The 21,870-nt window shown below is 41.2% G+C and overlaps 5 protein-coding genes across 11 annotated transcripts; 3 read left to right on the top strand and 2 right to left on the bottom strand.

Moving 5' to 3' along the window:
- Positions 1 to 200: 200 nt before the first annotated feature.
- Positions 201 to 3,298, top strand: LOC144004629 (leucine-rich repeat-containing protein 59-like). 2 transcript variants are annotated; one of them, XM_077501978.1, is made up of 8 exons: positions 201 to 366; positions 468 to 578; positions 722 to 781; positions 951 to 1,109; positions 1,199 to 1,303; positions 1,375 to 1,447; positions 2,637 to 2,861; positions 2,980 to 3,298. In XM_077501978.1, the coding sequence occupies exons 2-8, from the start codon at positions 477 to 479 to the stop codon at positions 3,258 to 3,260; spliced, it is 1,005 nt and encodes a 334-aa protein (XP_077358104.1). In that variant the 5' UTR covers positions 201 to 366; positions 468 to 476; the 3' UTR covers positions 3,261 to 3,298. The 2 variants fall into 2 exon arrangements, with proteins under 2 accessions (XP_077358104.1, XP_077358103.1); XM_077501977.1 differs by having other exon boundaries at positions 2,977 to 3,298.
- On the bottom strand, positions 2,863 to 5,540 carry LOC144004631 (alpha/beta-tubulin-N-acetyltransferase 9-like). The gene is made up of 6 exons (XM_077501980.1): positions 5,326 to 5,540; positions 4,762 to 4,871; positions 4,431 to 4,571; positions 4,302 to 4,361; positions 4,026 to 4,120; positions 2,863 to 3,681 (listed from the first exon to the last, which is right to left on the bottom strand). The coding sequence occupies exons 1-6, from the start codon at positions 5,400 to 5,402 to the stop codon at positions 3,511 to 3,513; spliced, it is 654 nt and encodes a 217-aa protein (XP_077358106.1). The 5' UTR covers positions 5,403 to 5,540; the 3' UTR covers positions 2,863 to 3,510.
- LOC144004627 (uncharacterized) lies at positions 3,500 to 12,085 on the top strand. Of its 6 annotated transcripts, XM_077501970.1 has the most exons (5): positions 3,500 to 3,649; positions 4,450 to 4,564; positions 4,782 to 4,939; positions 7,153 to 7,261; positions 7,962 to 12,085. In XM_077501970.1, exon 5 carries the CDS (start codon positions 7,971 to 7,973, stop codon positions 9,711 to 9,713), a length of 1,743 nt encoding a protein of 580 aa, XP_077358096.1. In that variant the 5' UTR covers positions 3,500 to 3,649; positions 4,450 to 4,564; positions 4,782 to 4,939; positions 7,153 to 7,261; positions 7,962 to 7,970; the 3' UTR covers positions 9,714 to 12,085. The 6 variants fall into 6 exon arrangements, with proteins under 6 accessions (XP_077358096.1, XP_077358098.1, XP_077358099.1 ...); XM_077501972.1 differs by lacking the exon at positions 4,450 to 4,564 and having other exon boundaries at positions 3,505 to 3,649; XM_077501973.1 differs by lacking the exon at positions 4,450 to 4,564 and having other exon boundaries at positions 3,515 to 3,649; positions 4,753 to 4,939.
- Positions 12,086 to 12,203: 118 nt separating this feature from the next.
- Positions 12,204 to 16,052, top strand: LOC144004630 (chymotrypsin-like elastase family member 2A). The gene is made up of 6 exons (XM_077501979.1): positions 12,204 to 12,372; positions 12,452 to 12,561; positions 13,540 to 13,634; positions 13,710 to 13,990; positions 15,601 to 15,764; positions 15,831 to 16,052. Exons 1-6 carry the CDS (start codon positions 12,270 to 12,272, stop codon positions 16,008 to 16,010), a joined length of 933 nt encoding a protein of 310 aa, XP_077358105.1. The 5' UTR covers positions 12,204 to 12,269; the 3' UTR covers positions 16,011 to 16,052.
- Positions 15,568 to 17,941, bottom strand: LOC144004632 (mitochondrial import inner membrane translocase subunit Tim23-like). Its single transcript, XM_077501981.1, has 7 exons — positions 17,523 to 17,941; positions 17,364 to 17,422; positions 17,188 to 17,281; positions 17,021 to 17,105; positions 16,731 to 16,789; positions 16,551 to 16,661; positions 15,568 to 16,431 (listed from the first exon to the last, which is right to left on the bottom strand). Exons 1-7 carry the CDS (start codon positions 17,626 to 17,628, stop codon positions 16,307 to 16,309), a joined length of 639 nt encoding a protein of 212 aa, XP_077358107.1. The 5' UTR covers positions 17,629 to 17,941; the 3' UTR covers positions 15,568 to 16,306.
- Positions 17,942 to 21,870: the final 3,929 nt, after the last annotated feature.

Below are 21,870 nucleotides of genomic sequence, written 5' to 3'. Positions count from 1 at the left end.
GCGAAATTCACAACCGTTTTCCCCCTGGACATCGCGTTTTTAAAACTCATTTCAGTGGTTGTATCTATTTTTGTACTAATTTTTGTAGTATTTAAAAAAACAACAACAACAACAACTTGTGTGCGCGCGCACGTGTGTAATGTGTCCTCCGGTTTTGTAGGGGGCGCTGCTTTCTACCACACCTCCTCTGTGCGGCTCAAATCAGTGACGTGGATTTTCATTCAGTCCGAGTAGCTCCAAAACAGTCAACACACGGCGCATCAACGCCTCTTTTCATTTCACTTTTATTACAATTACAACAAATTCATTTCGTTTTCGTCGCTTGCTGCGCGTCGAGACAGCTTTGACACGAGGTAAAAAAAACAGGTGAGTGCATCAATAAATGAAAATGTTGAAAAATAATATCAATAAAATGCCACAGAATGGCCGTTACGTGAGTCATTTGTGTGTGTGTGTGTTTTCCACAGGTAGACAAAATGAGTAAAAGCAACAAAGTGCTTAATTTAAGAGACAAAATAAGCGACAATGAGTTGGATTTGAGTCTGTGCAACCTCACCGAGGTGCCCGTCAAGGAGCTGGTGAGTTGCGTGTGTGGTGAGAGCTTGAAAATGCACCGATATTCATATTTAAAAGATTTATTACGTGACATTAATAGTTGACTACATGTCCGCTCGTTCCACTTTCGTTTCATAACAAATAGTAATACATTTCCTCCCAACAGGCGCCTTTAACCAAAGCGACTTTTTTGGACTTGTCGTGCAACAACATCACCTCCCTGCCGGTAAGTGCAGAAGTCTTCTTTGTAGATTATTTTTGCTATGTGTCCTATAGAAGCAACATGGCGGAATTTTGTACTTTTTAACTAGTTTTTTCTTCCCTTTTTATCTGGTGGAGGGTTAAAGAAAAAGAACGTCATAGCCATTTTTTTTTCTTTGTGCGTCACATGGCAGCCAGAGTTCTGCAACCTAACGCACTTGATGAAGCTGGACCTGAGCAAAAACCAGCTGACCTGTTTGCCGGATGACCTGGGGAACCTGACCGCTTTACAGCACTTGGACTTGTACAACAACAAGCTGAGCACCCTACCTGTCAGCTTCTCCCAGCTGCGGGTCGGTGGAAATGCGGCACAAAAACAAAAGTGGTATAACACTAGCTGCTGTTAAGCTAATAGGACGGGTTTTGTTTTTGGGGTGTCAAGAGTTTGAAGTGGCTGGACCTGAAGGACAATCCTCTGGACGCGGGCCTGGCCAAGGCGGCGGGAGATTGCCTGGATGTGAAGCAGTGCAAACAGTGCGCCACCAGGGTAAGAAAGATGCGCAGCAACAAAAAAAAGAAAAAAAAGATGCAAAGTCAAAATTGTATTTTTTCTTTTAGGTGCTCAAGTACATGCTGACGCTTCAGGAGGAGGCTGACCGTGCACGAGAGAAGCGACTCTTGAGGGAAAAAGGTCAGGAATCTTTCATAAATTGGATGTCAAATGTAAAATTATAAATTTAAAAAAAAAAATGACGTTGAAAATATACAAAAAATATATATTCTAATAAGCTTTGACATTTTTTATTGAGAGCTTTTTTTGTAAGCATTGCTATTTTTTTCTAGATGAATACAATTACATACAATGCAAAGTATGTTTTTTTTTTTTTTCCTGCTATAAAGTAAGAGTCCTTTCCTTGAAGAAATCTCAATTTTTGTTTATGGCAGAAAGTTTTTGTTTTGTTTTTTCCCTTATTTTCTTGAAGAATGTAAAAATATTTTTCTGAAAAAAAGTTATAAAAAAAATTCTGGAAGAACATTTTGGAGAAAATAATTAGATTTGGTGTAATATGACTTTATTGCAAAAAAATAAAATAAAAATGTATATATATATATATATATATATATATATATATATATATATATATATTGTTATAAAATCCAAGTTTATTCCTGTAACATGACAATATTTCTGGTTGGTCGGAATAGTGGGGGGAGTACTTTTAATTATTATTATTTATTTTTTTACTAATTATGTAAGATTATGACAAAAAGACAGACTTTAATCTTATATTAGGACTTTTTTTTTTTTCTCCCCCTAAAAACAAATTAAAGGAAAAAAAAATCCAACTATTATGAGATTAGGAACATATTTTTTTTAAACTAAAATATACTTATTTTAATATTATATTTTACTAAAATAAAAAAGTATACTGTCATTTTAAAATGCACACTTTGCTTATTTAGAAAAAAAAAAAAAAAAGACCATTTGTCATGTTTGGCTCTTCATTTTTTTTTTCTTTTTATACCGGAATTTTTATAATTTAACTTTTTATACCGCGAATTTATACCGGTAACTGTTTTCTAGGGGGGAAATAATGTTTTCTTAAAAAAAAAAAAAAAAAAAAAAAAAAAGACAATTTTCATCGGATTTTGACTATTTCTCATAAAATAATCAAGTGATAAGACTTTTCTGAAAAAAAAAAAAAAAAACTTTCTGGTAAAAAAAAACTTTATTCTTGTAATATCATGGGGAAGAAAAACACTATTTTTTTTCTTTTTATACCGGAATTTTTATAATATAATTTTTTTATACCGGTAACTGTTTATTCTTGTAATATCATGGGGAAGAAAAATATTTTTTTTTTTGGTCATCCCGTCAGAGCTGGAGAGAAAGCGTGAGGCCAAGAAGCGGGAACGTGAGGCCCGTGAGAAGGAAGCCCGTAAGCGGGAGAAGGCCGAGGAGAAGGAGAAGCGGCGGAAGGAGTACAACGCCCAGGTGGCCGCCACCGCCGCCGCCCAGGAGGAGGAGCAGCAGCAGCAGCCGCAACAACAGCATAAGAAGAAGGAAGAGAGGAAGAGCAAGAAGAAGAATGGACAAGCCTCAGGTAACACAAAACACTTTTATTGTTTATATTCGACAATTTTTATTTAATATATTGCAAAAAAGCAGAATTTTGTCCCAAAAGTGTTTTTAAAAACATTCTGTTTGTGTCACGTCAGCAGAGAAGAAGCCCGTCGCGCGGGCGGCGCCCAAGCCTTGCCGCTCTGTCGTCGCCGTGGTCTTCAAGCTCTTCCTGTTGTTGCTGCTCACCGTGGCCGTTACGTTCGCCATCTGCTGGGTGACGGAGCTGCGGCGTCGGGACGTGTGCGAGCCTCTGGACGTCGCCCTGGACCGGGGCCGGGCCTGGGCTAGCAAGCAAGAGGTCGTCGTCCGCCAGCTCCTCGGCGACCTCTCCGCGGCCGTCAAGGACTTCCTGGAATCCATGCAAACGTCCAAAAGCTAAGCTGAGTGGGATATTAAAGAAAGTCTTATTAAGATGGCCACCACCGCTTCTCGTTCACACAAAAAAAAATAAGGGGGGGAGGGGCACACGTGTGAAAATTCCTATGGAATTGTTGTCGCTCTTTGTACAACCGGCCTGTTTTTAAAAAGCATCTTTGTCTTTCTCACGCCACTTTGCGGCGTTCTTCTCGCAACGTGATCACGCCTTGAAATAAACGTGCCGACTCCACCGCGTCCTGCGTCCAGCGAGCTCACGCGGGAGCGCCCGTGGCCGCCTGTGACGCCGCTTGCCGTCTTCCGCCGCGGGCCGCCAGGTAGTCCCGCTCGGTCATGTGACCTACTTGCCGCAGCAACCTGCGACGCAGCGGCTCGTCCACCGTCGTCTCCAAGGTGACTTCCTTGAACACCTGACACACGGACACCTGTGGAATCAGCCAAGGTTATTTTGGTTAACTAAAACTAATGAAAAAACAACAAAAAAAAATAAAAATTCTTTAACGGAATAAAATAAAAACGAAAATGCTTTTTAAAAAAAAAAAAAAAGAACTAAACCTATATTTTATTTTCAAAAAACTAAAAGTTTGGAAGGTAGCTTACAGAAAACATTTTTCCTGTTTTCTGATGCGCAAAGAATAACTATTCTTTTAATTGTCTATTTTCCCTCAGACAAAAAACAAATCTCACAAATACTAATTCTCGTATAATTACCACGATTCCTGTCGTCTACATTATTTTTCTTACACATATTTGTAATCATTGTTTCTACCTGGTGGAAGTGTAGCTTCTTGAACATGGAGATGCTGACCTCGTTGTCCAGGCCGATTTTTGCTTGAAATTTGTTGATGCCGAGTTTGGCGACCCCTGGTGGTACACAAGGCAAACATCAGTGAAAAGATTAGGGGGAAGAAGAAAAAAAAAAAGTTTACTTCTCATCTTAAATACATAACAAAAACACCACCACCGTCGTAACATGATTTTATTGTTACACACAAAAAAAAACCTACAAATACTTCATAGTGTAGAATATACAGTAAAATCTCACCATAGTGCATCATCATCTGCGTCACCTCCTTCCCGATGCCTTTGCCTCGGTAGTCGGGCTCTGTAAATAAAATAAACTACTCAAATCAAGAGAAGAAGCTAGTGGAGAATCTCAAGATGGTTTGTTGACCTGCTATCATGATCTCTAGCTCAGCCAGGGAAAGATCCTCGGGGTCGCTCAGGAAGATATTGACGTCTCCGATCATGCATTGCGCCTCCTCGGCACCAGAGTCCGTCCAGCGCCGCTTGTCAAGGATGATGAAGGTGCACTCTGGGGGTGGGGGGGGACATCAAACATAATCCAGGTTCACCTCTTAGAGGAGATGTGCATAGTTTCTGCATTTTTAAAGTAGTTCTCAATGCCTGTGGAATGTGTGGATCAAGAATTATAGACATTTTTTTCAGCATAGATTTTGAAATGGTTGTAATTGAGGTGAATCTGTCTCATGCAGACAACTTACTGTCGGCGTCTTCCCTCCAGCTGCGCTGCATGTCATATTCTTGCTCCAGCGTCAGAGGCTCTGAGGCTGTCAGCTGCTGCAGCTCCGCAGACTTCATCCACTCGTGGTACCTAACAGAGACCAGAAAATCAATAATTGACAGAGATATACGTTTCAGGAAATTCAGGGCAGACCAAAAGTAGGTATACTTTTTTTTTTTTTTTTGTGCAACTTTGAACATTTACATGCTTTTTGTCCTTCCCTCGGGCCCACTTTTTTATCTATGCATTCTTCCTACTTTTCTGCTTTCTTTGCACCTCAGACCTGATTTTATCATCTTTATCTCTTTCCTTCAACCGTACTCAGACAAAAATACTTGGAATTCTTTACTATTTTTCGTCCTTTCCTTTAAATTTATCCTGGACCTAATTTACCATTATTCACCGCACTGTTTCTGTACTAAAATAAACACGTTAATTTCACAATGTAAACGTATCTTTGACCCAACATATATAACTTAGACAGTATTTTATTTTTTGCAACATATTAGTGCATCGCCTGAGAGATGACGTTGATGGCGATTACCTTGGCACATGCTCCGCATTATAAGGCACCAACACGACTTCGTGTCCTTCCAACAATGTGTTCTCATTTATCTTCATGATGAAAAAAAAATCGGTATTTTATATCTACATAAGTCGCTCTGTCAACACGCTGGCATTGAAGGGAAGGGGAGGGGAGACTTCCGGGTTCATTCTCACTCTACGCTACTAATTCAGCGGCACAAGTGACGACCGGCGCCACCCCTGGACGTAATCAGTATTTTAACTTTATTCCTCGCTTTATCTACCGTCAACAGTGCAGCATCATACGGGAAACACGCCCCAGACGAAATTAGAATATTAATATCAATAATGGAATATTTTAACATTTTATTTCTGAGTTAGTTCTCACACTACGCTCAAATGCAGTGGCTCCTTAGCTCTGAGTGGCAAATTACGAACTGCGACACCTACTGGACATACGCGGTATATCAATTTTTGCTCTTCCAACACCGAATGTTTGATTTTCACCACTTGAGCGTGGATTTGCAAACGCACACGCCAGGGAACACAAAACATGTTGAAGAAATCTGTCACTTGCTGTCCACTGAAAATGACATCCCAGTTGCTCAGGCTCAGGGAACGACCAATCACGACTCACCTGTTTGAGTTTGGTCATGTGACGTTCACGAGCTAAGCTGTGATTGGATGTTACTTGAGCCATCAAGCCAACTTTAAATAAGAACGGAAAACAAATGGAAAAATACAATAATGATTCAAGTGAAACCCTAAATTAAATTTATTTTAAAAAAAAATACAGGAAAATACCAAAATATAATAAACTAAAACACAAATAATACAACTACATTCAATGATAAACACAATATAGAATAAAAATGAAATAAAAATAACTAAATACATAAAAAAAATACCTGAATAAAAGAAATGAAAATACATGAATTACAAAAATATAATAAAGTTATGTATTAAGGTAAATAAAGTCGAGAAATTAAATTAAATAATAAACAATAAAAATAAGTAAATGTCTAATAAAACTAAAAAAAAACTAAAAATACATACATTAATTAAAATAACTGATTAACTAATAAAGAACAAAAATAGCATAAAGTAAAAATATACCAAAACGTAAAATATATTTCTAAATACATTAATACAAAACATTATATAAAAATGAATTTGAAAACATTAATTTTGCCAATGTAAACTGGGATAGGCTCCATCTTGTGTTTGGTATTCAAAAATTTTCGCTTGAGGGTCACATACAGAACAACGGAAGGATGCAAGATCCACTTTCAAATTCTTCAGCTTTAATTTATCAAACACGGCAAAATCAATCAAGCAAGCAATTATATATTGTTTTCAACTAAATTTTATAAATTGCTGTTGAAAGTTTTTTTTTTTTCCAAGATTTAACTAGCCTTGTAGGCCGTGTCAAATGTCATTTTTTGTATATGCTGTGGGCCGCTGAAAAATGGATGGCGGTCCGGTCCGCTAATGCCCCCCGGGCCATAGTTTGGATAACCTTGACTTTACAGTATCAGCGGTACTGAAAATGGATGACTAGCGTAATGTAAAGGCAAAATTGTTTTTGGGAACAATTCATTAATCTTATCCAGTACAAGAATAAGTATGCATGCAAATCCTGCCAGCTTACCTGATCTTAACTCTTTACCCACACACACATACACACGCGGTGTCCAGAGATTGGCCATCAGCTAATGGGATGACAGGTGGCGAGTTAATCCTCGGGGGCCAAGAAGCGCCACACCCACGGCACCCGCTCTCTCACGCACGCACTCCACTCGCACGATTCATCAGCGCCATATTGATGCTACAGGTTGTTTGACAGGAAACGCACTCGATAACGACAGAGAGGTCACCTGGAAGAAGTGAGAGCTGAAATGTCGGGAGGAAAACGCGACGCCATTTAGCCGGCAAATAGAGGACGCCACGTGAAGGTAGGAAGTGGGGATTTTCCTGATTCCAATGGCGGAGTATAATGTGACAAATTATATACAAAAATGACAAGAATTTATACGACCTGAATTATTAAAATGACATGGATGTGCACGGGTGCTTCCTCAACATCAATCTCGTCTAAACGATCACATAATCTGGATTGTATAATCCCACTTAGGTTCATTTGGGACTATATCCATCCGTCCATTTTCCATAGCCACTTGTAGCATTTGGAGCTAAAATTCTGCGGGAAAATGTTTTGGCTTTTCAGTCTTCTCTCTGCGACCTTCATGCACTCACAGCTAACAACGAGGCACTCTAAAATCACCGGATCTACATTCTGGCTGTTAAATATGACATTTTTTAAAACTGCTTTCCACCTACTGACTATTCCTTTTTTTCATCATGCGCACACTCATGGTGTACAACGAGGCACGCTAAAGCAGCTGTTTGAGGGTGTAGTCGCAGCTAGCTTGCTACCGCTTTGCAATTGTGTCAGAAAACCACAATACTAACAACAGGTGCTCAACTTCTTATATAAAGGGGGAGTGGACACAAGATGCCATTTTAGCCACGCCCCCCAAACAAATCAGGAAAACTTTAAAAAAAAAAAAAAAGAGTTTGTTCTTAGTCTTTTGCACTATTTCAAATTTCAGACGTCACGGTGCGCCTGTAAAGTATGGTGTCTTTGTTTTTTAGGTTGTTGCCATGGCGATGAGGCCTGTGCGACCCCACTCCGAGACCTACCCGTCGGTGTGTTGTTCCGTCAGCCCGTCCGTTTCCTACTCCAGCCTGACTGATGGCCCGGCGGATGATGGCGACGCCCACACGCCCATCTTCTCCGTCTCCAAGAGCTCCATGGACGTCTTCAAGCACGACCCGGCTTGGACCGGCGCCGACCTGCGCCGCAGCTCCAGCGCCAACGCCGAGCAGGGCCCCCCGCGGCAGCTGCACGGATGGCGGCGCGTCGGCAGCCTGCAGTCGCCCGACGCCCACAACCCGCCCGCCCTCGGCGAACGCTGGGTGGCCAACATGAGGCGCTGGAGTCGCTGCAGCGGCGGCGGCAGCCGCAGCAGCACGCCCGACACGGTGGTGTGGGGCGGCGGGACGTCGCGGCCCGGCAGCCTGGCACGGGACGGGTCCTGCTGCGCCGCGCCGAGCTCTCCCACCGCTCTCACCTCCTCGCCGTTTATCTCCCCGCTGCTGACACCCACTCTGACGCCGGGGGATCTCTGCGCCTCGTCCCCGGCGTCCGCTACCACGCTGCTACCCAAGCAGGGAGACTCCCCAGATGTCTGTTCTGAGTCCACTGCGCCCTTAAACCAACAGAGAGACTCCCCAGGGTTCTGTTCCGAGTCCACTGCGCCCTTCAGCCAGCAGGGAGACTCCCCAGTGCTCTGTTCCGAGTCCACTGCGCCCTTCAGCCAGCAGGGAGACTCCCCAGGCTCCTCTCTGGCATCTGCCACCCTGCCTCCTGAGCCCCTTTTCCACCCGACTGGCAGAGACAATGACACCTTCCCGGGTAACCGTTTGCTTTATTTCCAGTATCCCTCCCCGATGGCGTCATCCGTGTGCTCCGAGGAAGGCGCGTTGCCGTTCCACGGGTGCCTCCCCGGTGAGGAGACGCCCCCGACGTCCGACCCCCGAGCTTGTTCAGAAAATGAGACGCAAGAACCGGACGAACGGGCTTCGGCATGCCGCCTCCAGTTGCCGTGGCAAGCGCAGCCGAGGAGATCGCCCCTGGCGTCCTCTTTGAGTGACTCGCATCTGCGTGAGGGGTGCCGATGCTCCAGGGGAGGCGCCCGAAGGCGGGAAATGGTGGACGCCGCCGTGCAGACGCTCTCCGCCTCGCGCTTGCTCCTGGGCTCGCCGCCCGGATCCAGGCTAGACCTGAAGGCCTCCAACTCCGACCTGGCGTCGCCCTCCTCCAGCTTGATCCCGCCGAGCGCGGACGAGGAGGAGGAGGAGGAGAAGCCGAAAGTCGTTCAGGAGCGGAGGAGGTCGTGTCTTAAAGCGGAGCAGGACGAGCCGGGGGGGAGGAGGAGGAGCAGCATGAAGCAGGTGCAGTGGGACGAGGACGGCATGACTTGGGACGTCCACGGCGCGTCCATGGAGCCGGAGGTCCTGACCGCTGCCATTCGCAAACACCTGGAGCTCCACAACAGCCCCCAAACTGTCAAACGGCCCTCCAAGAAGAAGACCAAAGCGCCCAAACCACCTGCTCCACCGTCTGCGCCGCCCCCTGAGGAGACCCCTCCGGAGGTGACGCAAGACAAGGGAGGCGAAACCGAGGAGGCGCCTCATGAAGCCAGTAGAACGCAGGAAGGAGCCGCGGCAAATGACGACGTTCCGAAATCTCCTTCGCTGTCACGCGGGATCATCCGGAAGAGGAGCGTGATGAGGTCACTGAGACCAGGCTGGTGCGGGGGCTCGAAAAACGAAGATGACTAAGATCAAAGATGAGATCGGGTGGGGGAGTGCCACCTCAGAAAACCTTTTTTTTTTCTCCTATACTAGAATACACAAAATTTAATTGCACATCCACCACAATAGGTGGCAGTAGCGCTGTCATTGTCACAGAGTTAGCTCCTCTGCAAAAGTGAACATACAACCATTTTATAGACAAATTATACTATTTCAGTTGGAGGGAGGGATTTAATTTTGTTCTTCCTTTTGCGAGACAAAATATAATTGAGTAGCACCTGTGCTCAATGTACATGGCTACTTCTCTATTGCTGCTCTTTGCACATACAATTTAAACTGAAATCACGAAACCTAAATTATTATTTTTATTGCAATATTTTATTCATTTACTCAATTTACTTTTATGTATTATGTTTATTTACTACAGGATGCGTCAGGATTCTTGACTAACTTGATTGCAGATGGATTTATTAACAAGCACAGAGGAACAACAACAAAATCCTACAATATGACAGTCATCACAGTCGTATATTCTTTATCCTCTGCGAAGCATGACTAATATTAGTGCCGCACTGATGACCTGACTAAAGCTTTATAAATAATTTTTAATAATGTCATTACTGTATGTTTTTACCGTTATGGAGTTATGTAAACCTGACTCCGATAACAAGTGAGTCAGGAATTATGCCCCTCCCTGTTTTTCATTTAATAAGAGTATAATTATATTTAATAACATTTGTACAGTAAATAATTATTTATTATGTATTTATTTATGATTCTGTTTTAATCAAATCTGATGACTTGTGGTAGAACACATGTTTAATAAAAAAAATAAAAAAAATAATGGATTACTTTCATATGATTTAATTCTATCTAATGACGGAAACGAAAAACATTTTGAGACATTTCATTAGGTACTCCAAGAGTGTCAATTATTCACCACTCAAGCTTAATACAATATGCCAAGGAGACTTTTCACTGCCTTCTACGACCACAAAAATAAGGACATGGTTCGATGATGCGCTATACCTAATATTTTGCTCTTCAGCTACAGTCAACTTGTTGAACCACATTGAGGGGCTGCGACCATTCAGTGTTTCAGATGAGCATGCACATTCCCTTTCAGACTAAAAAAAACAACAACAAAAACGCACTGGTGACTTCCAGTGTGCTCTTATTTTCACACCATAACATGTACAGTAGAGGCGGAAAATAGCAATATAATTATCCATGTAAGTAAACATTGATTTTTTTAATTCTGTTGCTCTTCCTCAGTCTTCCGAGTTAAAAATCGGCTGATTTTTGCCAACTGTTGCCATGTTTGTTTGTTTTTTCGACAAAATACTGTAAAAGAGTCAAATGTTTTACTTGTAATTCTAAGTTAGTTCACTCAGTACTTCAACACCTTAAATTGGTCAGAAAATTTGTAAAAATAACAACCATACGTGTGGACTGACTAATAGTCGAGATTTGTGAATTTTTTTTTTAAATTTAACAAATTGTGGCATGGTAGTGTTTCGGCATCACGCCAGAAAAGAAAATGTTCAAAAAGTAAACATAAAATGTCCACAAAAAAAAAAAGAATAAAGGTAGTAAATTAGCATAAAATGTCTTTGGAATGACCAAAAACGTGAGATAATGCATTTTAAATAAGTCAGAAATGAAAAAAGTAACTATAAAATGTCCAAAACCAAAAGAAGAAATACTGAAAGCTACCATAAGATATCCACAAATTTTATAGCACAAAAGGGCAAAAAAATGTAAAAAAAAAAAAAATGCCATAAAATGTCAAAAAAGAAAAGAAGAAATGTACAAAATAGGCATAAAATGTGTTTTTGGAATTACCAAAAAGTCTGAAATAAAAATGTTCAAAAAGTAACTACAAAATATCCAAAACCAAAAGAAAAAATCCTGAAAATTACCAAATGTCCACAAAATTGCAAAAAAAAAATCAAAAATTTACCATAAAATGTCATTTTAAAAAAGTGCAGAAAATATGCATAAAGTGTGTTTTGGAATTACCAAAAAAAAGTCAGAAAATTGATTTTTTAATAACTCAGAAAAGAAAATGTTCAAAAAGTAACTATAAAATGCCCAAAACCAAAAGAAAAAAATCCTGAAAATTACCAAATGTCCACAAGATTGCCAAAAATATCAGAAAATTGATAGCAAAAAAGGAAGAAAAAATATATTAAAAATAAATAAATGTCCAAAAAATGAAGAGAGGCACAAAAAATATTTATTATATTATTAATTATTATACATAAAAAAACTAAGTATGAAAAATTGCTCACCCCTGAACTACACAAATAAACCTGAAAGCATTACTGTTGTTTATCCCCAGATGTCATTTGGAGGTCACTATGCCACTGTAGTACGTCACATGACATGATATTTGTGTACACCAACGTGTACTATCAGATGCGAGTGCGTGAAAAGCCTATTTTGTGTAAAGTCATCGCTGCGGGAGAACAATCCAGCGCCTCGTTGTGATACAACTCATTGTGTGTTGGTGTGTGCGCGTACCTGCTGCTATAAAAACGCCGGCTTGCGCGCGGCCTTGCCCATTTTGCGTGGAAGACGATGGCCGCCGCGCTTCATGTCGTGTGTTTGCTGACGCTGCCCCTGCTGAGTGAGGCCGCGTACACGTACACGCCTGGCAAGCAGCATAAGGTGTTGCACCTGGGTGAGAATACACACACATATGAATCATCGTCATAATAATAACGTGGTTGACCACATGAGTTGTGCTTTTTTTTTTGTAGACTGGCCCAGAGACTGCGGGATGGCCTACTTCAAACCTCACATGGCCGAGAGGATCGTATCAGGGAACGAGGCCAGACCGCACTCTTGGCCCTGGCAGGTTTCTCTGCAGGTATATTCAAAAGAAAATAGAATATATGCTAATGCCATGGGGGAGGGCACGTTTTGGATTTTTAAAATGAACACATGCGCCAGGTCATGCATATGTAAATGTGTACGGAAAATATGTCATATTGTTTATTTTAATAATTAAATCAGAGTTCATTGTGATTTTGTATTTTTATAATTGAAAATTAACTTCATTATAATTAAGCAATTGTTTATTTTATTATGTTCATTGTATTCGTACGTCAATTGTCTGGTTATTTAATATAATCAAGGGTAAATGTCAAATGTATTTTTTCCCACCAATATTTGCATATAACATTTTGTTAATATTTTTATTGCAATATTTGCAAGTCATTTATTAATTAATGCAATATATATTAGCTTCGAAAATATAAAAATGTAAATGTTATTTTCCTAAAATTTCAGATTAGTTCCATTAAATGTACATTAGATTTTTACATAATATTGATAGAACTTTTTTTTTTTCATAAAATGCAATTTTTTTTGTATTACGAGGACTTTGTTTTCCAAAAATCTGAACATTTTTTTTTTTTCCTTTGTAAAATATTATGACGTTATTCACGGAAAATTGCACCATTTTGTTGTAATACTGTTTTATATGTTTGCAAAAAATATCACTTAATTTCCCAAGTTTTTTTCTTGAAAAAATTCAACATTATTCTATTAAAATCAGACATTTCTTGTAACACGGAGTTTACTGTCATAAAATTTAAAACTTCAATCTAATATTCTTTAATATTATTTTTTTTTCTTGTACTAGGACTTTATTCTCATAAAATCACATGTACAATTACATTAGTCTCCTAAATTAGATTTGTAACTGTATTTCTGACTTTTATTTTTTCTACTTCTATATTATCTTTATTTCTTGTCAATAATACAACTTTTTGTTCTCATATTATTCCAGCCTTATCCTCTTCATTTTACTTACTGACGCTTCTTCTGTGTGATTGTTTGTCAGGTTCGTCCCAGAGGCAGTAAACATCACATTCACGTCTGTGGAGGAACTCTGATCCACAAAAACTGGATCCTCACTGCTGCTCATTGTTTCCAAAAGTAACCCTAAGAAAGGAAAAAAAAAAAACATTTTAGTACACTTGGGCACTGAAGCGGTTGATAACTTCATTCCAGGGGCAAGGCCGAGGACGCCGGCTCGTGGAGGATCGTACTGGGCAAGCATCGGCTGAGGCGCTCCGAAACGGCCGAGAGGGTCTTCCCCGTGAAGCGCATCTACCGGCACGAGAATTTCCGCTACCCGGCGCACAGCGAGCTGGATTACGACATCGCCCTGGTGAAGGCCGCCACCGACATCCTCCCGTCCAACTTCATCCGCTACGCCTGCCTGCCGCGCAAGCAGACCAGTCTCAAGCCGGGACACTACTGCTGGGTGACCGGCTGGGGCGACACCCGGGGTGAGTCTGAAAGAACATCACACAAAGTAAGCAGAAAATCTGTACTTTTTGGTGAATTTCAGTAATACGGAAGCTTCAGAGATGCAAAATATTACTGGGATGGGCGTGTACCGATACCAGGTAATGGTGTTGGGCCGATACTGGCCTTATATTACGGTATCAGGTACTGAGGAGGCTGCTGATACCAGACACCTATACGTAAGAAAAAAAAAAGTGACATCAAGTACGTCCTCCTCGGTAGTGGTTGGTGCAATACTGCGGCAGATTGACACGTCATTGGCAGAAAAAGATGTTTTTTTTCACAATATTTACTCAAGTACTCAGGAGTGAATACTGGTATCGAACATCTCTACAAACAAATGACCATATTGCAAGAACAAATGGTACCATTCAAAATGTAATGTAATGTCATTTGACTACTATAACAATCTGACCGTTTTTTTTTTTAATGCTAATCACGGGCAAAAGCAATATAATACGCCGTTTGTTTTCAGTTTCATGTGCATTATTTGCACTGCAAATATATCAGAAATGCCCGGATGATTGGAATCGTCCTTAGCAAAATTATTTCACCAATGACCAGTATTTATCTACATTTAAGCAAATTGACAATTTCAACGATGCTAAAACGTTGCTTTAGTTTGGAGTTAACTGTACAGTCTGTCAGTTTAAAACTTTACGACCATTTCAAAGGGCAAAGTGGGGCATGATAACACAAAATGAGCCGCCATATTGGTTTTGGGATCAAACCAGTTCGCATTATTTTCGGAAAAACGTCTGCGAAGATTACGAAAAATACTGTAACTGTAATTATTTGTAATTTTATACACTACCAAATTATTTTTAAAAAAGCCTCTGTCTCAAGCTGTGCCGTGCTATAAATGCACACTTACCTTATTTTTGACGAGCTTTAGTGAAGAGCATTCATGAAGCAAAAACACATTCGACACACCAGTTACCCCCCAAATTCACCAAACAATAACGGCACAAAAAATATCGTGAGATAATGATCACATTTCAATTGACGTACAAATTAACAGAGTAAAATATGAACCTGTTTAGTTGAACACACTATTATGTTGTATGAATCGTAACAGGTGTATACAGTGTACCTTGTGCCCTCTAGTGGAAGTCAGTATACACTCACTAGCATAGGTGCAGATTTTGGTGAAAATAAAAAAATGTTCAGACCAAGTAACGTGACATAATTCACTAAGAAACACCTGGCAAACTATCACACGTTGCAATTGACGTACTAATTAACAGAGTAAAATATGAGCTTGTTTCGTTGAACACACTATAGGTGCATATTTCGTTCTAATTAAAAAAAAAAAAAAAAAGTTCAGACCAAGTGACATAATTTCTCAAGAGACACGACGATCTATCACAGCACAGTTGTTGAGAATTATTGACATGGATATTTCTACATACAACAGCGGCAACGTGGTGTGGTTAAATAGCTCAATTTTCCTAATAGCAAATTGGTGAAAGTTCAGTTCTCATGGCTGTTTTTTTTGTGTGACATTTTGACCAATTGTGCACTCTCTCTAAATGTTTAGGGAAGAAGAGACAAGAGAAGCAGTCATGATATTTAATTGAAATACTTCCAGGTGGGAAGGAGAACGTTTCCCTGGCCGAGGCGCTCAACCAAGCCCGCCTCCCCATCATCGACTTCAAAACCTGTCGGCAGAAGAAATTCTGGGGCGACCGCGTGCGCGACTCCATGATCTGCGCCGGCTTCCGGGACACCGAGGATCCGCCCGCCGCCTGTCAGGTTCGCTGCCTCCTGTTCCTCCTAACCCTCCCAGATACCATACATCAGAACGGTTGCTCTTTCCAGGGGGACTCGGGCGGCCCGCTTTTGTGCCAGCTCGGCCGTGAGCGCTGGGAGGTCCACGGCGTGGTGAGCTTCGGCCCCATCGGCTGCACGGTGGAGAACAAGCCGAGCGTCTTCACTCGCACCGGCGCCTACATCCCTTGGATCGAGGCCACGCGCATCCGAGACTTCTTCCTGCACTGACGCCGCTTCCACAACAATAAAATGTTTGCCTTTTTTACGGTATTTCCCCGTGATTTATTACATCAGATGATGGGACATACATATTTTTCTTGCAGTACAGTTTCTAATGATGATTATCACCGTGAAATAAATACAAGAGTAACAGTGACTGTAAGGCAAAGTCCATCATTAAAAGACCCACTCGCAGACCTGCAGCCACACACGCATACACAAACAACAAGCACTTCCATTCCAGAGTCTGCGTACGGTCTGCTGAAATAATTTGGCCCTAATATCAGAGGATGAGGAGGCGGAAATCAGTAAAGCCTCGAGGAGGACGGTGACGACGTTCCAGTCAGGTGGTCCCAGTTGTTGTAGACGGCGTAGGCACCGGACAAGGCTAGACCAGCCAGACCCCCACGAGCCACACCTTTCAGGCCGCCTGCCAAAGCACAGATAGTGAATGGGAATAAGTCTACACGCCCCTGTTCAAATGTCAGATTTTTACGATGTAAAAAAATAAATCATTTGTTGACCGCCCCACTTGATCTAGACACATACCGGCTGACTTGAAGAGCATCCCCGTTAGCGTGCCGGCTGCTACTGTGTTGATGTCGTCCTCAGCTCCCCGGGCCTTCTCGATCACCACGCCGCACGCGCTGTACAACAGGGCTGCGGCAGCACAACGGACGTCAACGCCACAGGAACGCGTTTGTGCGATGAGTCAGTGTTTGGTCGTACCTACTGAACCCAAAGTGTTGGCCCACGAAGCTCCTTGCCTTGTCACCATATTGATGATCCTGGTGAGCATTTTAACAGCTTATCTCAGGAAAAATTAGTATGTAAGATATGCAAGACGTACAAATCTTAAATCAAACATTTTATTAATTAAAATCAATGACTCCATACATTTTAAACGACCAGTAAATGTTCAGTGGGCCTGATTGAGGTCCATAGGCCATACTTTTTCCATTTTTGTCTTGTCTGCTGCATAAACTGAGATAGTCTAGTACAGTAGACGCCATACTCACTGCACATTTCGCGGTTTGGACCAAGCCATGTCTCTGGTTTCCTTCAGGCCCATCCTAAGACCATTTAAAGCGCCGAACGAAGCTCCTGTGATAACAACAAGAATAAAATAAAATAAAAAAATGAAATAAAACAAGCAACCATTAAAAAAATAATAATCCAAACTTACCTGTGATGCATGAACCTCCAATTGTGAAGAAAGCCAACTCAAACCTTCCTCTCGTCTTATTAGCGCCTGTAGGCAGAATGAACTCGTCTGTGTCCTGAAAACACACAATTATTGACATTATTCTGTGATATTTTCATCATATCACATTGTCTATTTTTTTTTTAATTCCCCCTTACCTGAATCAGGTAACGAGGGTCGACGTTAAGGTAAGGCGACAGGGGGCTCATTCCAGTCACTAGAATGCGAAAAATGACACAAATATCAACATTGAATAGCACTGAAAACTCACTTCAGCATGCTAGCCGGTTAGCCGCTAAGCTAGCCACGTCGCTTACATGGAACACCGGCGAGCTCCGTGTTGGAATATTCTGGCGCTCCACCTCCGAAGAGACCACCGAGGCTAGCCTTGAGCCCACCAGTGCCTTGTGAGTTGTTGTCCATGTCTGGGTGGATGGTGGCAATTTAAAAAGTAAAAAAAAAAAAAAAAAAAAGTCCTTGCCTCGGCTAAGGAGCTGTAATTATGACGCAACGATCAAGATGATCCACGCCGAGTTGTTCTAATTAACGCCAATATAATAATAACTACAATAATATAATTAGACGATAGTGTATATTTTTTAAATCATCACGTGTATTTTACGAAAGAAAAGCAACATGTCTGTATCGGGAACTCGCTGTTCTGTCATGCCCCTGACCTCCACACAGCACATACACACACAGCAGCAGCACAAACACGCTCTTGCCGTAAAGTGATACTGACAATCGACGTCACAAGTTCGCTGAAGGAGAGGCACCGGACTACAAAAGTGAGAGGGAGAGAGCGGCCAACAAAGTTGTAAGAAATATATGTGTAAGTCTTGGAATTTCACGACCATAAGTAAAGTAAATCATAAAAGGCATGTTCACACAGTTTCAAATAAAGTTTGTCATTTTAGGAGCTACAAATCTGCCGTCAGTTTTACGCCAGTTAAGGACGAACTACGGCAGTTACTCCCGATGCAGAAAAACAGAATAGTATCGTGAGAGTTATTCAATTTAATTTAAGGTTTAATTCCATAAAAAAAAAAAATAATAATCATTTTTCAAAATTGCTTGTACAAACTCGAAACTCGTCAACCAAAAAGCATTTTTCGTTTACTCGACATCTGCCAATAGAGGGAGCCATAGCTCACAAATTTATATATACTGTTGCATTCGCCTAGGGAACGTTATGTACGATGGGGAGTTCAGGGTGGGGTTGTTTTGTGTGACGGACAGAACGGAACGGAAATTGATTTGCCACTTACATGTATTGTAAGTTTAACAAAAATTTTTAGCAAGGTATGTTTTCCGTATCCACCCGCCTGTTCATTTACCTGTAACTGTTCTTTTATAAAACAAATTAAAACCATACGCACATTCACTTCAATCATAGATTTGAACACAATGTTTCATTCAATCAGTTTTGAAGTATGTCCAAAGTTTTGGATGGTTGCGTAGCTATAGAAAAGTAAATCAATGTATATTTAAGTAATTTATGTGAGTTCTATGTTGTGTTGTGTTGTTCTGAATACGTATTTGACATTTCTTGACTTTTACCGAAAGAAACTTGCAGACATTTTGGCGTAGCATGTAGTTCATATTTACTTCGCTAGAGGTCGGCAAAGAGTTAACAACTAAGACCAGCTGATGAAGAGTAATTTCTTTTGATTCTGCGCACAAGAATTTTTCCACAATTTGAAAAAACGTATGTGGTATTCTTTCATCAAAATAAGGGATTATGTACATATTTTTACAGCAATATTTCTTTCCATGGTGAAACAGGCTTGTTTTCGGGGTAAATATGTCCCATGCAGTGTTCCAGCCACTATCCAGCTCCACACACTGTTGGGCCAATGACGAATCCAGCTTTCATTGTGGGCGGCTGCTTGCTACTACTCAATGGAAGCAGAATGTGGAAAACAAGTGATCGCAAAGACAAAGAAAACAATTTTGAGGTACATGCACACATCACCAAACACAAACACTCCACCACCGGAGAAATGAAATAATTGTTGTTCATAAGAAGCGGACGCTTCAGAGATGATCTTGCATTCACACTTGCGGGTATTCGCCAAACACATTTCCAACCCAATGTAGCTGAACACATTATCAGAAGTTAATCTGTGCAAACACTGCAGCTCTGCTTACCTTTTGGCACTGAGACGTTGTACTGCCAAGCTATGATTGGTGGAGAAACCCAGTATGGGGTGGTTGTTATGTTAAATTTCCCCACTGTTACTTAGAGACATGTTTTTTAAATCCACACTTTATGGGTAGGCCCTCTAGAAAGCTATTTTTACTATTTGTAAAAAAAAAATTAAGAAGTACATTTTTTATAATTGATTTGAAGGATTTAGTTCAGCTTGATGATGGTAACTTGACGCGAGAGCAGGCGCGATACATGTCAGGAGACATTTTTCCCCATGATGCAACGGTGAGATGGGCCACGCGCGCTCCCATACGCGCACGTTTTTTTAAAACGCGGACCCCCCCAGGAGGCCCATCTACGGCTCAAAGCGCCACTGAAGGAATTCAGTGTGCCGTTGCCGAATTTCCCGAATAACAGCATCTTAGCCGGGTATTCTGCCATTGTGTGTGTGTGTAGGTTTGTGACAGTGTGTGTGTATTCACAAGGGGCCAAGTGGAGCGATGAAGTTTGCCATTGTCGCCCAGTGTGGGTGTTTTTCAGACTCTCTGGCATCATCTGTGAGTTAGTGTTCTCTGTGTTGCTGCCCAGTGTGCCCACTGTCTTCCCACAATGCCCCATTCAGACCCCGGGGCCGCTCTCTCCCACTCTCTCTCTCCCTCTCGTCCTTTTTTGCACCCGCTAGGAGAAAAGGGGGGGGGGGGTGCTATAATCATCATCAAATTTTTGCAAAATAGCTGTGATGTCATGTTTTATTTTTGTTTTCATCCCCTCACTCTCTCTCAATCTCTCGTTTTCCTCCCGTCTTTCTTCCATTTTCTGTCTCTCTCTCTCTCTTTGAGCTCCCAAACACAAAAGACAAGGGGAGGCCGCGACAGGATCCCAGTGTAATGCTGGTTGCCGGGGAGACGCGGAGACAGTGTTGGGTCTTTAAACTGCCCTCACTAAGAGGGTGTGTGGAGTTTCTTTGGGGGGCTTATTTACATGGGAAGAGGACAAGGGTGAGAGCGAGGATTGGAGGTTTTAAATACAACTTTTTTTTTTCTTTTTTTTTTAATCTCTCCCACCAACCCCGTCGTCACTCCTAAAAATCATTCCGCCGCATCAAATATTTACCAAGCGGAGGAAATGTAGAGCTGTTCATTATGTGGAGAATGCATAGCAGTCTAAATCAACCTGTCACGCACACACACACACTTTGATTGTGGTGGGAGCCTTGATGTGTGTTGGCTCGCTTGGCCGGAGCTGACTGCAGAATACATTAGTGGAGCGATTTAACCCTCCAGTTTTGTCAGAATGACCCGTTTGAAAGTTTAAAGAAATGCAACACAAATTAAAGCTGCAATTAATGGAGCCCCTTTTTAACGGAAAATCCTTCCATGATGTTAAATTTTGGCGCCAGGCATTGTATGACATGTAAAACTTGGTTCCGATTGGAGCTCATCTGGGCACATTTTAGACTACCGTTATAGAATTAGCACAAAATGGCTGCTCCAAACCAAAATGGTTGACTTTTTGTCAAAATTTAACTATGGGTCATTCAATTTTTTTGTGCGTCTTGCCACAATAAACATATCGGTTAAATAAATAAAAACAAAATCAAAAGACAAACGAGATGTGTGAAGGAATCAAAATAACAGAATGTTAACTGTCTAAAAAATTATATGTTTAAAGGCACAGTCTTCCCTTTTCACTCAGGAAAATGCACTATACTGTATGAATACAGGATTTATACCCATGAACTCCTTCTCAATCTACACCTCTGGGCTTCTGTTAATGTGTGGTGGTGATTTTTTCCTAAACAGCCTATATTTTGCCATTTTGCGTTTGTTTAGTCAACAGTGGGACGTTTCTGCGGACAGACAGTTGTTTACCCCTCCAGCCAATCGCAGGATGGGGGGTAGGGAAAAATCACCACCACACATTAACAGAAGCCCAGAGGTGTAGAGTGAGAAGGAGTTCAAGGGTATAATCCTTTATTTATATAGTGCACTTTCATGAGTGAAAACGGAAGACCGTGCCTTTAAAGTAACAAAGAAACAAGACTGACAACAAGAAAACTGATGAGACCACGAGTCACACCTGGACAAGAGAGGACGGAGCTGATTGAATGAGAACAGGTGGAAATGAAAACCTAACGAATAAAATGACATGAACATGGAACTCAAGAGAATAGAATTAAAAAAAAATAAAATAAAATAAAACTTCATATAATCTGAAATTGTAAGTACGAACCCTGGATTCCACCCCTCTCAAAAAAATGTCTGCCTCAAACCAAAATGTCTGACTTCCTGTTCCAATTTTGAGAATGGATCATTGAGACTTTTTTTTTATTTTATTTTTTTATTTTTTTTAAAGACGTGGCAGTTGAATTTGTGTTGATTGGTGACACTAAAATACAGTCTCATCAGTACCTAAAAAAACTTGAAAAAAATGTAGTTTTTCTGCACACGTTAATTAAGAGCTACACAATTTTATGTTTTGTTTCGGACACTTTGACAATTCAACCCGCCAGG

The sequence above is a fragment of the Festucalex cinctus genome, chromosome 17 (assembly GCF_051991245.1).
Source record: "Festucalex cinctus isolate MCC-2025b chromosome 17, RoL_Fcin_1.0, whole genome shotgun sequence".
Classification (NCBI taxonomy): Eukaryota; Metazoa; Chordata; class Actinopteri; order Syngnathiformes; family Syngnathidae; genus Festucalex; species Festucalex cinctus.
Note: the sequence above shows the minus strand (reverse complement) of the source record. Positions and strands in the feature narration are given on the sequence as shown.

What these genes read in the sequence shown, in the direction of transcription:
- LOC144004629 (XM_077501977.1), top strand. Translation starts at nt 477, where the DNA reads ATGAGTAAAAGCAACAAAGTGCTTAATTTAAGAGACAAAATAAGCGAC. An exon ending in GCAAACAGTGCGCCACCAGG is followed by an intron (nt 1,304 to 1,374) that starts GTAAGAAAGATG and finishes TTTTTCTTTTAG; the next exon opens with GTGCTCAAGTACATGCTGAC. An exon ending in GCGACTCTTGAGGGAAAAAG is followed by an intron (nt 1,448 to 2,636) that starts GTCAGGAATCTT and finishes TCATCCCGTCAG; the next exon opens with AGCTGGAGAGAAAGCGTGAG.
- LOC144004631 (XM_077501980.1), bottom strand. Translation starts at nt 5,402, where the DNA reads ATGAAGATAAATGAGAACACATTGTTGGAAGGACACGAAGTCGTGTTG. An exon ending in CTGGAGGGAAGACGCCGACA is followed by an intron (nt 4,572 to 4,761) that starts GTAAGTTGTCTG and finishes CCCCACCCCCAG; the next exon opens with AGTGCACCTTCATCATCCTT. An exon ending in AGAAGCTACACTTCCACCAG is followed by an intron (nt 3,682 to 4,025) that starts GTAGAAACAATG and finishes CTGATTCCACAG; the next exon opens with GTGTCCGTGTGTCAGGTGTT.
- LOC144004627 (XM_077501970.1), top strand. Translation starts at nt 7,971, where the DNA reads ATGGCGATGAGGCCTGTGCGACCCCACTCCGAGACCTACCCGTCGGTG.
- LOC144004630 (XM_077501979.1), top strand. Translation starts at nt 12,270, where the DNA reads ATGGCCGCCGCGCTTCATGTCGTGTGTTTGCTGACGCTGCCCCTGCTG. An exon ending in CCTGGCAGGTTTCTCTGCAG is followed by an intron (nt 12,562 to 13,539) that starts GTATATTCAAAA and finishes ATTGTTTGTCAG; the next exon opens with GTTCGTCCCAGAGGCAGTAA. An exon ending in GCTGCTCATTGTTTCCAAAA is followed by an intron (nt 13,635 to 13,709) that starts GTAACCCTAAGA and finishes ACTTCATTCCAG; the next exon opens with GGGCAAGGCCGAGGACGCCG.
- LOC144004632 (XM_077501981.1), bottom strand. Translation starts at nt 17,628, where the DNA reads ATGGACAACAACTCACAAGGCACTGGTGGGCTCAAGGCTAGCCTCGGT. An exon ending in ACCCTCGTTACCTGATTCAG is followed by an intron (nt 17,282 to 17,363) that starts GTAAGGGGGAAT and finishes GTGTGTTTTCAG; the next exon opens with GACACAGACGAGTTCATTCT. An exon ending in CAACACTTTGGGTTCAGTAG is followed by an intron (nt 16,662 to 16,730) that starts GTACGACCAAAC and finishes GTGCTGCCGCAG; the next exon opens with CCCTGTTGTACAGCGCGTGC.